Source organism: Lytechinus pictus, chromosome 3 (genome assembly GCF_037042905.1).
Source record: "Lytechinus pictus isolate F3 Inbred chromosome 3, Lp3.0, whole genome shotgun sequence".
In the NCBI taxonomy this organism is placed as follows: domain Eukaryota; kingdom Metazoa; phylum Echinodermata; class Echinoidea; order Temnopleuroida; family Toxopneustidae; genus Lytechinus; species Lytechinus pictus.
In genome coordinates, this window is record NC_087247.1 from 60,332,322 (window position 1) to 60,349,364 (window position 17,043).

At 37.4% G+C, this 17,043-nt stretch overlaps 1 protein-coding gene across 1 annotated transcript; it reads right to left on the reverse strand.

The window, feature by feature from the left end:
- Nucleotides 1–565: 565 nt before the first annotated feature.
- LOC129256874 (cholinesterase 1-like) lies at nt 566–16,914 on the reverse strand. The gene is made up of 10 exons (XM_054895076.2): nt 16,515–16,914; nt 16,064–16,240; nt 15,483–15,642; nt 10,328–10,405; nt 9,761–9,879; nt 7,951–8,118; nt 7,224–7,645; nt 4,518–4,706; nt 3,947–4,128; nt 566–2,098 (listed from the first exon to the last, which is right to left on the reverse strand). The coding sequence occupies exons 1-10, from the start codon at nt 16,683–16,685 to the stop codon at nt 1,947–1,949; spliced, it is 1,818 nt and encodes a 605-aa protein (XP_054751051.2). The 5' UTR covers nt 16,686–16,914; the 3' UTR covers nt 566–1,946.
- Nucleotides 16,915–17,043: the final 129 nt, after the last annotated feature.

The following is a 17,043-nucleotide window of genomic DNA, read 5'->3' on the forward strand; positions in this document are numbered from 1 at the left end:
GACCACTGAAAGATTGGTCAGGACTCGTGTAAGACCTCAAAGACCATTGTAGGTTCATTGAGGTACCTCTGAAAGATCAACCAGAATTCATGGTCTTTCAAAGGTCTTTCAGCGGTCTTGTTCTCAGTGGAATGGGGGTTTCCCGATCAGCCCCACCCCCTGTGCACCATGATTATTTACCACGTTTACCATCGTGACAGGGTTTCTTTTCTAGCGTTACTCACCGAAAGCTATATACGTGAGAAATGAAAATAATAAACAAGTGCATCATTAAGTAACAGACCCATAGTAAGGGAGCCGGCAAGATGTTATATAGGCGTATCCCGCCACAAGGAGCCGGCAAGACGTTATAGGCGTATCCTGCCACAAGGGGCCGGCAAGATGTTATATAGGCGTATCCCGCCCACAAGGAGCCGGCAAGATGTTATATAGGCATATCCCGCCGTAAGGAGCCGGCAAGATCTTAGGGGTATACGCCTTCTTCTATATACCTAGCATGTACATATTTATATTTTACATGACCAACTGAGTTTTGTATGAATTTATGTTGACGAAAAAATAGAAATTTGTGAAATGGAAGCAAATAGACGTTTATTTGAATTGAACAAGACAAGTTGTTTACTGCTTTAAAGCGCATATTACGCGTTGTAAAGCGAACAAAAAAAATGGACAGTCATTATTATCGTTATGAACCAAAAATATTAGTGTGGAATTAAACAATAGCAAAAGCAATTTTCGAATTCAGATTGAGACAGAGAACTGAAGTGTCTTTTTTGCATCAGTGGCAACTAGAGAATATAGGCTACTAAATATTCACTGAATAATCATTCAAAACGAAATCAACCTGAAACTGTTAAACCGGGATGGCAATAAATTACTGACATTATTGCATTATATAAGTTAAATATATTTTTCGCTTCGTATAGGTATGATATTTTATATTCCTAGTAATTGATTCATAAATTACGAAGATTAACCTTTACCAAGTTTATCTAAGAATACAAAATGATTAGAAAGTGCAACGTAGTTGTATTATAATGCAATTTGCTATGATGTTAATACATTTCCAATATCAGTTACAATGAAACACAATTTTGATAGCTATAATTGATTCAAAAGATGTTTGTTATGCAGAAAGAATCGTTAATCCGGAAATGAAATAAGGGCTCATTTTTACGAAAGTTTGATAGATGGAGGCCTCCATCACTTTCAAGCTCCAAGCTTAAGATGGAGGTCTCCCACATTTCTATATATATATGTTCAGTAATTAAAGAAAATGTATATATAGATATAATTTCACAGTACAGTTGATATTTTATAATGATTTATGTGCATTATTCATTATGTTTAAAAAAATATTTGCCTATTATGTAATATTGAAAAAAATATTATACTTGTATATTCTTTGTTTTTGTTTTGAAATGTGGAAATAAAATAAATCAAATAAAAAATAAGGTACGTTAAGTACCAAACATTGCGAAGCTAATTCCATTTTTTAATTAGGCCCTATATATAATTGTTAGCGAACCTTATTTCGTATTTCGGAATAACGAACCATCGGAATGTAATAACCTTAATTGGATTAATGAAATTTCAGACTACAGACCTTCAAAATATCGAGCTGTATTCAAATTCCATTTATCGGATGTTAGTTATCATTGAATAGATAATAATGAACAATGTATGCATATTCATGTTTCAAATATCTTAAACTGAAAAGAGGCCTGTAAAATATAGCTTGTCACAATATTATTACGCAAAACTAAGTTGTTTCATGAAGACTACAAAACTGTTTGCGCCAAACAGATATTATCCATGACATTGCCTATTTTGTAGATAATTTATCAAGAGCTTTTTTATATAACCATATAACTTATCCTCTAATTCTCTATTGCAAAATAGATATCAAATCAATCAACAGGCTTAAAAGATATTAAAAAGCCTTGTTATTCTGCAGGACAGCGGTTGCCCCTGCGTTGCATATATGCTTGAAACTCTCGTCGCCATTCCCCTAAGAGTTCTCGATACTCTGCCAATACTTCTTGCGATCCTGGCTCATCCAAATTCTCTTCGTCATCATCTTCAGCGTCTGGCGTCCCTAGAATATGGAAGAAATCAGAAAACATTGAAGGTAATATAAAATATTTTCTTTCAATTTCCAGTAGCACCATCTTCTATTAATCTACCACCAATATCCTATATTCTATTACAACCTCCGCCCCTGCAACTTACCTCTGACTATGGCACCTACAAGGCTGCAAGAGCTGTGATGTCACATCATTATCTTCTCCTCCAATGACAGAACCAGTCGTAGACCAATATAAATTAGTGTGCCTATATTTATAATAATAGTTAGGCTATATAAAGATTGAAAGGAAGTATCCTTGGTCCGATGGTTTTTTTTTTATGTATTTGAATGATATAGCCAAAGTTGTTCGGCACAGTACATTATCACTGTGCCGATGATACATGCCTTTATCTTGCTTGTAATGACCCAGTTGAACTTGAACGTAAAATCAATGAAGATTTAAATAATATTGCCAGTTGGCTCCGTTGCAATGAATTATTATTGAATACAAGCAAGTGTGAATTTATGATCATTTCGTCAAAACGCAAATAACGTCAGTTTGCCAATATTCAGATCAAGATAAATAATTTTCCTATAAATCGTATGCACAAATGTAAATATATCGGTGTGGTACTAAATGAATATATGACGTGGAATGACCAAATTGATAAGATGAAAAGCAAAAGTACTTCAAGTCTATACTGTTTAAAACGCGTGAGACCATATATATATCTCAAGATACTGCTATGTCATTGTATAAATGTCTTATTCTACCCCACTTTGATTATTGTTCATAATTTGGAGAAATGCAGGGAAAACCCAAATTAATCGTCTCATTGTAATGCAGAATAGGGCCCTACGAATTGTGCTAAAAGTTGATTCCTTGTTCAGCACATCAGCATTATACACCAAATTGAGAATGCTGAACCAATCGTCCTTAGATGGAAAAAACAAACACTTGTATTAATATTTATGTTACTCAATAAGCTTTTACTGCATTTTTCTACCCACACACTCCGTAACTCAAACAATATAATAAACTTAAAAACACCCAAAACAGACTTGCACGAAATAGCAGCCTATATCTTGCCATACTTGATTTTAATTCGGCAGAACGTATTCGCACTTTACCAAATCTAAATTTATTTGAATCTGAAATTGAAAAAGTCCTGAAATCTTGATTATCCTTTTTTTTACCAAACTCTTTTATTTTGTTACAATTGTGATTTTGTTTATCTGTTTTGATGTTGTTTTTCTGTTTTGATTTTGTTTCTGTTTTGTTTCATCCTCCTCTTTGGTTTTGTATATAGGTTTTTTTGTTTTACTTATTTTACTTTGTTATGATTTGTTATTCTTTGTATTGTTTGTATATTGCACGGCCTCTCTGAAAACCAGCTATTGGCTGATCGAGGGCCTTTTACCGTGTTTAAATGAAATAAATCAAATCAAATCAAATCGAACATTATGTGAGCATTGTGATAGCTGTAGTATATAATTTATCAGATATTATTGTTTGTTTATTAACCGTACTAATCCCAACCCCATCTCTCCAGAAAGGGGGTGGAGGTCATCACTTTGAAAATTCTATGAAGCCGGCCAGGTGAAGTTAGAAAAGCAGTATGTCAACCTATGACTTGCATGGATTCGAAGTCAAGTTGGTGCACAAAGTTTAAACGTATTTTATTCATTATCCTTAGAAGATCACTGGGAAAGTTTCATAGTATATTGTCCTCTTGTTACCTTCCTTCTGTTCTACTCGCAGATCAGTTTGGAAAGAAACCCCAAACTAACGCAATCACGAGATCTCCCTCTCACGTCCCTGATATATCGATGTCATAATCACTGTTGTGCTCTATTTATGGGGGGGGGGGGGCTCACCTAAAGTACTCAAGACCTCAGGGAAGTATTCTCTCCAAAAAGCACATTTCCTAGCCTTTATGGCTCTGCCTTCTCCAAGCTCTGTTGATAATTCCTTATAACGGAGACCAGGAACTTCAAAGGCCGGCCAACTGTATTCATTTTCACCAGGGGCAGCATTTTCGGAAGCTTTGCTTGGGTCACTGGATAGTTAGAAAAATAAGAATCGTGGAAGTTGTTATAAATTAGAATAATTATCCGCCAGCTCGTAATATATAGACTAATTGGACCGAATAAAATATTATCGAATGTGTTGGTTACTATTGGTTACATATCGTTAATATTATTATTATTGTTATTATTATTGATAGATATTGTTATCATTAAAGTTATCTTCATTATCATCAATACAATTGCAATTGATCATTTCTTAATTCTTTAAAATCATTCAATCCATTTCACTTGCTTTACAAGAAACTTTTATCATAATTGCATTAATATCACGCTCAAGTTGCTGATCTATCAGTATTTTCTATCAATTTCTTTTCTCGAGTACTTTGAAAGTTTGATAATTTCTAAAATCGGAATTTACCCAGATTTTGCAAAGTTGGTCCAGAACTGTATGATTTTATGAGAGAGTTCCTTTTCTTCGGCTGTGAGGTTAAACCCAACATATGTTACAATTTCTTCTATGAATGGCCAACCAAAGACAAGCGGGATATCCTCTGCATGACCAGCTCCAAGCCAAGGTACGGCTTCCTGTCCGATAGTGAAAATACTCCTGTCGATCAAAAATATAAATGATCATATCGTTACAGACACATACGGGTTTAATTGTTAGAATCAATTCATTAGACGTTGGTTGAATTTCATATTTTCAGTTTAAATTCGTTCATTCAATTTTGAACAGAAAATATGAAGTATTATGCCTACAATGATATACGCGTAATACATCGTAATACAAAAAATGTTAAATCGAAATCACGAGTAAGCTTGACAAAATATATAATAGCAAAGTAACGCATCATTCAGTTTTGATCAATATCTGTGGAAATGGAGGGATCCACTAAAAAGCAATTGCTTGTAGTTGGTGGACCAATCAAAATAATTGTTGCAGTATATGCCTACGAATAAAATGAATGTAAAAAACACAAAGAATAGGAAAGCGAGCAAACACGATGAGACAAGGAAATAGAAACAAAATTAAAGAGAAAGACAGTGAAAGAAAGATAAGAGCAGACCATCAAAGCTGAAAAAGAAAGTAAGTAGGCAGATACATGTCTTTATAGGCGTATCCCGCCACAAGCATTTGCTTTTAGGGTATACACCTTCTTAGTTCTTTTATAAACCTAATGTGTATTATTCATATTCTTCATGACAAACTCATTTTTGTATGAATTTATGTTTACGAAAAAAATGTAGAAATTTGTAAAATGGAAGAAAATAAATGTTTATTTGAAGTGAATTGAATATACGGTAAGTTTAACAAGTACCGATGTCGGTATTCAATTTGATGAGATGATGACGTATGTGCTTTGAATGAATTGTAAGTTGCCCCTAAGCCCCCCCCCCTATCTGCACACCACTAATATTGACATGATATTCATAAAAATAACATTTATATCTTACACTTTTTCTTTTCTTAATTTTCTTTTTTTTCTCCTTTTTTTTTTTATTCTTGATCTTAGAAATTTATGGGCCATGCCCTTAAACCCTTCCAATTGTACGCCAGTACTATATGGGGGGTACGGGGCGGAGCCCCGGAACCTCTCGAGATTCAGCCATTTTAAACCTAATGATTACCGCTGTTTTTTAATCAAAATTCACCGGTATTTTATAAACAAAACATTACCTCAACGCAGTGGCGTAATAAACCAAACATTTTGAAGGGGCACAATATGGCAAATGTGGGAAAATTTCTAAAACGTCGCGAGCGATCAAAGGGAGCGAGAAAATGTTTGGTCTTTTCAAATGAAATTATAATGATATAATTAAAGGGGCATGTCTTATTATAGCCCTTGGTCAGAAATATTAGTCGATGCTCGTGCGGTAACTCCGGAACGAAGTTCAGTATTTTTTTGTGCAATTTGCGACTGTATTGCATGAAATTTAGTAAGCCTTTATCGAATTCATATACGCCAACCCATTATTTCTCCCCGTTCATTATTTTTAATCCTATCAAATTCTTCTCGTTTTTTCCCCTTTCTTCATTTTTCAACTCTCCTTTTCCCCTAGCATTTCAGCTCATTCCATTCTACCTTCACTTTCCGTTTCTGTTTCGTCTTTTCTTTCCCTTTCCCGCCATAAATATACTTTTCCATTTTGCCATGCATCTGTTGATTTATTTTCCCCTTCCACTCATTTATTAGTATTTTGGGACGATTTTTTTTCTTTCTCACATGTTATTTCCTTCATTTCCCTCTTTCATTCCGTTTTTCCTTTCTTCTCTTTACACTGCAACAACAACGGTGTTGATTTAACACCAGCCCGGTATGTATGTCCACACCAGAGAAGTATTGAAACAACACCAATTTGGAATCAAACCGATGCTTTTTAAATACTTATTGGTATGGTATAAACACCTATCTGGTGTCAGACCAAATTCAAATTGGTGTTCTGGTGTGGACATTATAGATTCCGGGCTGGTAGTAAATCAACACCGGAGTTTTTGCAGTGTATGTTCTTTCTTTCCCTTTTCCTTTTTTCCTCTTTACTCTTTTTCTTCCTTTCTTTCCCTTTCCCTGTCTTTCTTTTTCCCTTTTCCATTTTCCCCGTTTTTTTAATTTTCCCGACGAAATCCGCCGGGGGGGGGGGGGGGCAGACTGCCCTCGCCTGTTACACCACTGAATTTTGTGGGTATTGTCCCAAACAAAGATGACATAAATCAAATATGGTCAAATTAAAGACAGAACAAAGCATAAAAAAGGTTGGCGACGCATGAATTGAACTAGTTAGTGCCTGCACCACATGACAAAGCTCCTTGGTATAGTTCTTTCTCCCGACATCCGCCAAATATGGCATTTTTAACTATTTGGGTAATTGTGACTTCTTGCTACTTAAATATTAGACTCATGTAATGATATCTTTACAAAAGAGCTGATATCCAATATCATTACATTTTCGAAACTTAGGAATCGGAGGGTTTACCCACTATTAGGGCTTAAATATGCATGCTTTCTTCTTCATCTTCTTCTTAATTAAACAAGAAGACGAAGAAGAAGTGGTTGTTCGCGTAAATGTACTTGACAATGAGATTTGGTAATAAATGCAATTTAATTCATTTGCATTCAATACTTACTGACTAGGAACATGGGTGAAGTAGTACTCGAACAGAGGACTACCCTCATCGGCATGAAACCTGAGCTCCCCATCCGCTGGGCAGGCGTAATGTGTATCAGTAAAGAAGTCGACGATGGCTTGGAAGTAGTCTGCTTCTGGATCATCGGCAATAGTCCAATCAACGTATTCTTGCAAAACCACACCCACGACGTCTTCTCCGTCAATACCAATTTCTTGGAGGGTGCCAGCTATTAGCTCCGTAAAGACTTTCCCAGAGATAGGGGGTTCAGGAATGAAATCAAAAAGGGCATAGAAAGATGCTTCGTCTTTTGTGAAGCCTGCCATCATCGGAAGTTTCTTAAAATCATCCCTTTTGTAGAGCTCGGGGGGACTGGCTTCTAAAAAGTTACCATCGACGACTACGTAATGTTCAGTGTAAACCTATAACCAGAGACGTAATTTGAGTTAGCGATGTATAAAAGCTTGTGGTCATAAGAAAACGGCATTTATCTTAATTTTGAATTGATAATCCAAATGAAAAAAAAACATAGAAGAGACGGGGGAGACAGAGAGACACTAAAGAGAAACAAAGTATATTGTATTCGCCAATTTGAATAAGTCCTTTTGTCGTGTTGGTCTTAAAACTAAGAAAACTATATAGACGTGAACCAGATAAGATATAAGTGCTCTCAAAAACAGGTATATATATTTTTAATAAAATTGTGCAAGCAATAAATGGAGGTTACCGTGCTTGATGCTAATCTTAATTCTTCTGCATCTTTAGACCTTAGACACTCAACCAAAGCTGTAGAGTTCTTCGCCTCACAGTTCATTGCTGATGCAAGGCTCTCCACCTTTGCCATTTCAGATTCATCATCGTCTCTGTAAGCCCAATGTGCAAGAGAGGATCCACTCTGAAAAAAAGTTAAAGAATGATTACGGGTCAGTTTTTCATTTCCAACTTAATAGAGTCAGCGGCAAAATCCCTTCAAAGTAAGATTGTGAAGGTGGCTTCTTGAAAATAAGACACTGAGTTGTACTAACATTGCATGTTTTTATACTATCTTTCCCGAATAAAAAAAATGATTAAGTGGCATGTGAACTTCAAAGATGCTTCGCCGCTCCAACTGCGTTCTTTCCTACAGTTCTGTTCGCAAACTCTCGCCGCCCCCCCCCCCCCCACTCAGAGTTATTTAGGGTACGCCTGTGCTCGTTCCCTCCCTTTGAAAGCACCCCCTATCTCATGTATGCCAAAATTTCTGAATCCCCTTTCGCGGGATTTTCTTGCCTTGGAGACCCTCTTAAATCCGGAACACTGCTCAATGTACCCCTATCTCAGGTGAGCTCTCATTCCAACCCCCTATCTCAGGACAGACAACCCCCCCCCCCCCTTCATCTCATGTGCAATAGCATGAGGTTCCCTGAAGTAATGATGGAGGACAAAACGACAAAACAATAGCAAAACTATGAAAACAATGACTGTTCATAGTCTGATGCACAGGTTTTTATTGTTTGTCCTTCAATATGGCTGCTTGTGTGAACCCTCTATACCTTCTCAGGAGTCCAAAGAGAGAGAGAGAGAGAGAGATAGAAAAAAAAAACCTTTTTAAAGAAATCTCCGGGTGAAAAGTCAAATACACTTTTTTTTAACAATTCGCGGGCCAGACTTGTCCCGCGAAAAAGTACCCCTTTACCGGACATTTTGTGAACATGCAAATCAATAAAGGATGCCCAGATTCTAGGTAGAAATCTGAAACACGCCCTCGCATGTCTATTAAAAAACGCAGCTTGTTCTCTATTTAAATCATTGTCCAGTTTCAGATCACAATATCAAAATTTATTTGCTCGCGCTTTGCGCTCGCATTATTGATGTAGGAAGATTTCCAATTACTCATCATTTTCATGATTTGCAAGACACGAATAGAGTGTCCTATTTTAGGTGTAAATCTCAAATTTTTCTGCTCGCGTCAATTGTTTAGTTGTATACTTATCCTTTTCACGATTACAAAAAGTGCTTAAAATTTCCATTCTTCAGGTAGAAATGTCAAAGTTTTCAGCTCGCACTTAGCGCTCGCTTTATTTGATTGTTGAAATATGTAACGTTTTCATGGCTAACTACACGCAGGCGTTAACAATTCCTTTTTGGATCAGATCAAAATGTATTCTAAAATTTTTTGATCGCGCTGCGCGCTCGCAGTAATTACTTAGTTGGATACACATCTCGTTTAGGATCACAAACATTGCCCAGAATGTTTAAATTTTAGGACAAAATACATGAAAATAATAGCTCGCGCTTCGCGCTCGCACTATTTAAATAAGGTTTATGAAATTATTATATATTTAGTAAATTTATAAGAATAAAGCTTAGAAGTGACTATTAGGACTATACCCTTCAAATAAACAAACAAAAATCAACTTCGAGCGGCCGATCGGGGAAAATGTGACTGAAAAAGGCAAAGGCTGGATCCGCCCCTGCATGAAAGGAACTTGAAATTATTATTTAAAAGGTGCTATACAAGAAAATATATAAAATAAGAGTTGTATGTTAGTATTTACTTGCAGTATAGCCTGAGTGAAATAATCCCTGCTCAGCTGGGAGAGTAAATGGAAGCTCACACTGGCGGCTCCGGCACTCTCTCCGACCAAGGTTATCCTTTTCTTGTCACCACCAAATGCTGTTTAATATAATGCACATAGCAAAAATAATTATCAATATTCACGTAATTATACCGCTGGTACAGCCAACCACTTAAGATAATGTTCTTCATGCTGAAAATCAAACTAAAGGAATTCTTTAGAAAACCGCGGATTCATTGATCGTGAAATACAGTTTTGTCTGTAGACGTAATATCGTGACAGGCAGCATTCACGCATAAACAACAATAATATACAGCTGAGGAGTCGCCATTTACATTTGAAAATTGTCCGATCGATAATCATATGTGCTGCAATTTAGGCACAATTCTAATAATGAATGGGTGCATTTTGGTTTATCAGATTATAATTATGTTTGCAGTAAAGTCAAAGAATTATTATGGTACTTCAAATATCTCTATTCTGTTATAAATTTCGATTCCTCCCTTTTCTGGCCGCTCACCCTGCCAACGCCCTTGTGAATATTACCTTCGATATTCTCGTACACCCATTTGAGTGCAGCAACTTGATCGAGCATACCAACGTTTCCAGGGGCAGCCTCATCCTCTGAAGTGAAAGAAAAGAAATAACTCGTCATTGATAATACCTTGGTCACATTTGCTACGGCCGCCGTAGATTCTAAAATTTCTACGGCGAGTAGCAATTCTACGGTCGCCGCAGAATTTCCACGGCCATTTACTCTCGCGGTCACATTATGTTACGGTCGCCGCACGGCGTATTTTTTAATTTATGGAGAAAAAAATATGCGGCTGACGCATGTCCTTGAAATCATGACGTACGGTCGCAGTAGGGCGACCCTGCGCTGGCCGTAGGTTTTTGACAAATACTACGGCAGACGCAAGGTGGCCGCAAGGCGCCCTCACGGTGGCTGCAGAGGGACTATACAGTGAGTATACCATGAATTGCCTGTCACACTCATCATGATATTTTACATTAGACATTTCATTTCAGAAAGTTTTCAAAGTGTCGCACCATGCCCATGCCCGTATTCTGGTTGGGAGGGAGGGGAGGGTCGGGGAAAGGGGGCGCCAGAAAGAGGGAGGAAAGAAAGGAAAAGAAAAGGGAGATAAAAAGGAGGGAGATAAAAAAGGAGGGGAAAGAAGAGAAAGAGAAAAGGGAGAAAAGAAAGATAGAAGGAAACAAGAAGAAGAGAAAAGGAGAGAAGAGAAAAGGGGAAAGGGGGAGTAATAAAAGTGTGTGTGGGGGGGGGGCAAATTGATGTTCGACCTAGGAAGGGGGGGTTCGCCAAATTAATGTTTGACACTGATCTGAATATTATATGATCAGTAATGTTCGACCTAGGAAGGGGGGGGGGCAAATCGAACTTTGGGGTGATTCGCGCTTCGCGCTCGCATCGAATGATTAGTTAGATGGACATCCTGTTAATGATTACCTAGTGATTACCTAAATTGCGTAGAATGTCTAGTTTTGGAACGAAATATAAAAAAGGTTCAGCTCGCGCTTCGCGCTCGGATCGAATAATTTTTAAGTGCCCATCCTGTTCATGATTGCCAATAATGCTTAGAATTTCCAAACTTTGGGTCATTTTGGAATATAGACAATTTTCAGCTCACCCTGACATATAGAGAGATACCCATCCTGCTCATGCTTACAAAACTTCTCAGAATATTCTATTTTCAGGTCTATACACAAGCTATCGAAAATCACGTTCGCATTATTTATTTGGACTTATGAAATAAATCTCCCTTAACCATGTTAACTTGTTTGTATGAATAAAGTTAAGATGTTAATAAACGCGTTAGTCTTAAGTAAGAACTACACCCTAGGAAACAACAAAAATCAGCATTTAACTCCCCATGATAATACTACTAATAATAATAATGATAATAACGTCATATTTTACCCAAGTTAGCCGCTGGTGAAAGGGCAATATCTGTGCTTCCTGGTCACATTTGTTCTTTAAATTACATCATATTCATGGATAGATTACTTTTTATCAAGTCATTATTAAAAAAGTGGTCTGCAGTTGCCCTTTTTCATATGATAATGAAATAAGATAATTCATCATGCATTTATGGCACCTGTTTGCCTGACAAGGAAGGGTCGCCATTTTTTATTTGAAAAGTACACATGCATATGGGCCAAAATTATAGGTCGGGCCCCCGAGGTGCAAAATTCTAAACACGCGCCTGGTGGCTCCCGAGCAGATCACACAAAAGGAGAAGGGGAAAGGAGGGAAGAAAAACACGAGGGCAGCCGCACGGCCACCGTACGCTCGACGTACGGCCGCCGTAGACCGTTCTACGCCATGCCTACGGCTAGTCTAATTTCTACGGCGAGCGTAGAAAAGAAAAAATGTTATAACTCCGAGTTAAAATTCTACGGCCACCCCTACGGTCTGTAAAAAGTAGGAATCCGCCGTACGTCGACCCTGCGGCCACCGCAGATTTTCTGCGGCCGCCACAGAAATCTCTCGAATTCAGGTATCTACGGCCGCCGTACGGCCGCCGTAGAGCAAATGTGACCAAGGTATAACAAAAAATAAATAAAAGGCATAATCTCAGTTATACTAAAGCTCTCTGCAATACTCTAGGAAGAACAGAGCCATTATATTAATGGCTCTGAAAAGAGTGATCCATCCGCATCTTTTTAAGTGTTTATATATATATTCTTAATATTTTGTACAATGTATTTTATGTTGTAATTTTTATACGGTAACTAAAACCAAACCAAACTAATTTGAATTTGAACTAATGACAATATCCATGATATCAGGGGTTTTCACAATAGACAATAAGGTTCTCTCATCATCAAACTTTTTAACCAAGATTTTTCAATCAACTGCAATATATGAAGAGTTTAGTTGCAAAAGGGGTTAGGTCCACTTTGGACCATTCCGAGAAAAAACATGTTTTTTATTCTCACTTATTGCAATATTCTTATGAGAAACTAAATTGTCATGATGTACTACCCCATCATGTGAACATAAAATTGGGTATAAAAGAAATTTACCTGTCTTCAATTTTTTTCTATATATTTTTTGAAAAATTATCATTGTGGACCTATCCCCTTTTGCAACTAAGCTGAAATGAATCCAATCTCTTTTTATTAAAAAAGTGATTTTTCTTTGCCCTTTTCATTCACGTTTTCATTTGAATCTCAAATTGTCTTTCGTATCATCAGAGTGACTTAAAATTTAGAGGTTTAGAAACAAAAAATAATAAAATTTATGAAAATTGGACCTAACCCCTTTTGACAAATGAGTTCTTCAAAAGAGTTTAGTTGCAAAAGGGGGTCCACTCCAAGAAAATCATTTTTTAATTCTCCCATATTGCAATATTCGTATGCGAAACTAAATTTTCATGATACCCTACCATGAGAACATGAAATTGGGTATAAGAGAAATCTACCAGTCTTCATACTCTTTAAGATATTCTTTTCCAAAAAAAAATCTGTGTGGACCTAACCCCTTTTGCAACTAAACTGAAATGGACCTAACCCCTTTTGAAAAAAAAAGTGATATTTCTTTGCCCTTTTAGTTCTCTTTTTAATAGGAATTTCAACTTTTCTTTGGTATCATCTTATAGAGCATTAAAAATCTTTACATTAAGACATAAAAATCAAATTTGATGAAAAATGGACCTAACCCCTTTTGCAAGTGAGCTCTTCATATCTGAAAGACTACTGATCGTGCTCCAGGACGCGCCATTTCAGTAAACGAGTGAAGCAGGAAATCTATCATGAATACTTTAAACCAGGCTAACCTTAAGCCCCCATCACACTTATTCGGAATCAGCAGGAATCAAGCAGAAGCTGGAAAGAAAAAATATTCAAAAAATCTAGAAATTTTTGGGAGGAACTTATGAATTCACCAAACTGGAGTTGAAATTCAGTAAATTGACCAGGTGTATCATCATACACTAGTCAAAATTAACCGCAATGGAGTCAGATTGATAACTCGTGCTACGTTCTTGGACATTCTCGGGGCATTCTAAATATCCTGACTGCATTCTGAGTGCATTCGAAATATTTTGTCATTTCTTTTGGCCGTCCCGAAGGTTTTGGTCATGTTCAAAACATTCCTGGGATATTTTCGAACGATGTTCGAAGTAGATTTAAATGACCAACTGGTGGTCAAACAATAGTCCTTTCATTCAGGCCAATTCTGCTTGATTCGGAATAAGTGTGATGGGGGCTTTACAGGGTATAAATCTTGGACTTGCATGAAGTCACGCCTCAATTTCAATCAAGAAAAAAAAAAAAGATAAGCGAACTAAGTTCATAACTATAGGGATGGTGGTCGGTGGATCATTAGGCAAGATTCGTGACAGTTCATGACAATTTGACAAAGTGCCTGCTTGTCAATGGTTCGTCAGTGCAATGTTTCCGACTATTTGACGTCATATTTACGACAACCTTGCGAATAGGCACGACATGTTCACGCATTAGTGCGAATAATTCATGCATTGTCACATAATTCATTTTGAACATTAAATCAGACTTAATGATGATTAGCGGATTGCCGTGCTTTCATTAGCAGGCGAAATACTCTGAGACGTGCGGGAATTTATGCGCAACCAATTCGTGATCTATGAACAGGTCGTAACTAGTCGTAAATTAGACGTAAACTATTATGACACCCTTGCCATATACTTGGCTCAACAAAGTTGTGCGCAGGTGTGCACAATAGTTCACAACAGAGCCGGTAAGGTGACATGACATGTTTCTTGTTTTCTCTAAGTCGTTCTCACGATTTACTAACTAGTTCCCATGACCTCATTCCATCGAATAATCATGCAGAGAAGTATAAGTCGAGGCAACGAGTGTCGAGGGAATGAGTTTAAAGTCGAGGGGGATGTCAACTTGTAGGGGCTCCGTATAGTTCACAACCATCGTTCCCGAAAAAAAAGTCACACCCCTTAGCATCTTATAATGGATGAAAAAATGGTTAAAAATAAAGGAAGAGAAATGAAGAGAAAGGAAATGGGGCGCAACTCATTAAAACGGAAAGCGGAATGAAGAAAGATATTTAAAAAGGCAAAGGTAAAACAAGAAAAAGAAATAGGAAAATATAAAAGGAGGGGGATTCAAAAGGGTGAGGCGAATAAAGTCTCAGCGAGAGAGACACACAGAGGGGTAAAAGTGTGACTACTATGTTCATGCTACTACTACTACTAGTAGTAGTAGTAGTATAGTAGTAGTAGTAGTAGTAGTAGTAGTAGTAGTAGTAGTAGTAGTAGTAGTAGTAGTAGTAGTAGTAGTAGTAGTAGTAGTAGTGTGGCTGCCTCCGATTTCATTTTGGCAGCTTCCAGCGCCCCTTGTTATAAGTAGTAGTAGTCAGGGGCCGCGGAATGGTTTTCAAAGGGGGGGGGGGGGGGCTAAGCCAAAAGTAGTGTTGTACAATTACGCCTCCTATAAGCTACTGAAAGAGAAAATAGAGTATATAACTTTAAGGACCAACATTCAATATCGACAATATTCTGGTATTCGGTGTTAAAGTGGTCTAGTTTGATATAATTATCTTCATAATATATGTATGTTCAATGTCAATAATTCGATTATTTTCAATTCATACACGATTATGTTGTATTATTGTAAACAGGTTCGGTTTGGTCCCTGCACTCATTTATCTATGTTTTTTTTAAATAAATAATATACGTACTGGTTGTGAAGGTTGCAAATATAGAAAGCCGATAACTGATGGTAACGAGGATGACATCTCCAACGCTCACGATAGGTCCACCTGAGAAGCCGACTGACATGATAGATCCTTCCGAAAAACCACCTCCATGGATCCATACCATTACGGCAGCTTTAGACGGCTAGAAATAATATGCTTTCATTAAACATGGATGATAACATATGATTTTTATAATATCAAACGTAGATTATGGCCAAAGATACCAAACTGAAAAGATCAAGATAGGTCTTTATACGCATCCTGTGTGCAGGGCTCAGTCAAAACTTAAGTCAGCATGTGGATACTCTTCTCATAACAGGGAAACGTCTCGGCTTTCTCCAATACCGTACAAAATGCAACAGATGCTTGGAACGACATCCCCGGCATACCCTCCCCTCCCTTCCAGAGATCGGAGCCATCATCGAAGAACTCCCTCTTCTTCCATTTTTCTAGTCACGGGAAACACGATCCCAATTAAATTACGTCTGGAAAATAAATGTAGGCCTATTTATATAGGCCTTTAATTTTGTGTTATAATACCAAGCTATGAAACTTGCCATTACCTTAGGACTTGGTGCATATACATTGAGGTAGAGACAGTCCTCACTTTGATCAGGGTAGATAGGTGATGGTGCTTGTTGACAGGCTGGTTTGAATGCAGTGGCGTCATACACCCCGGTCCATGGGGTTTTGGGTTCTGGAGCCGCAAATCTTACAGGAGGATCAGCGAATGGCACCCCCTTGTAAAAGAAACATCAACATTGATTGCTCATAATTTTCTTTTGCTGTATTCTATAGCATGTGAGACTTTACAAATTAAGAGATCGACCGATTTTCATTAGAGAGACGTAAAACAATTGCAGATTTTTTTTCTTCTCCAAAATGTATTGAGTGTTTACGGTTTAGGCCTACATGGTCTGGAGTAAAGTTTGTCTTCGTAGTCTGTTCAAAACAGATATCATAATTTATGCAGTGTATCTCAAAGTATTATGATGGCAAACTATAATTTCCTACCAAAAATACATCAATTTGCTTGTCAACTTGAAGCTGGGTGTCTTCTTGATAACGAGCTGTAAATCCTTGTAGGGTACCCTCGTTGACATTGATCATTGGCCCAGTTGGTACTGGCTCGCTCCTAGCTTGTAAAGCCAGGATGGCACATAGACAAAAGATGAGATGCTCCATTGTCTTCTTTGCCGTCGCAGTTGACCGGAGTGAAAATGATGGTAAGAAAGCTCGAACACACTATATGATGGTAATATGGTAGCTAATTTCCTCTTATAAAACCAAGGATTGGGGTGTACACGCCCATTTGCTTGTACTATTATTGCCTGAAGCCCTGAACATATAGGTCGTATACCCTGGGATTTAGAACTTCCTTCCTTTTGACACAATTGTAATCATGATAAATAAACCTGCTTTTAGGTGAGGTCCATCTTTTATCCGAAACAATATCCGTTCGACAAATGGTTACGTATATACATGTTATAGGGAAGTCCACACAGCAAATAGTTGACTCGAACAAAAAGATAGAAATCAAACA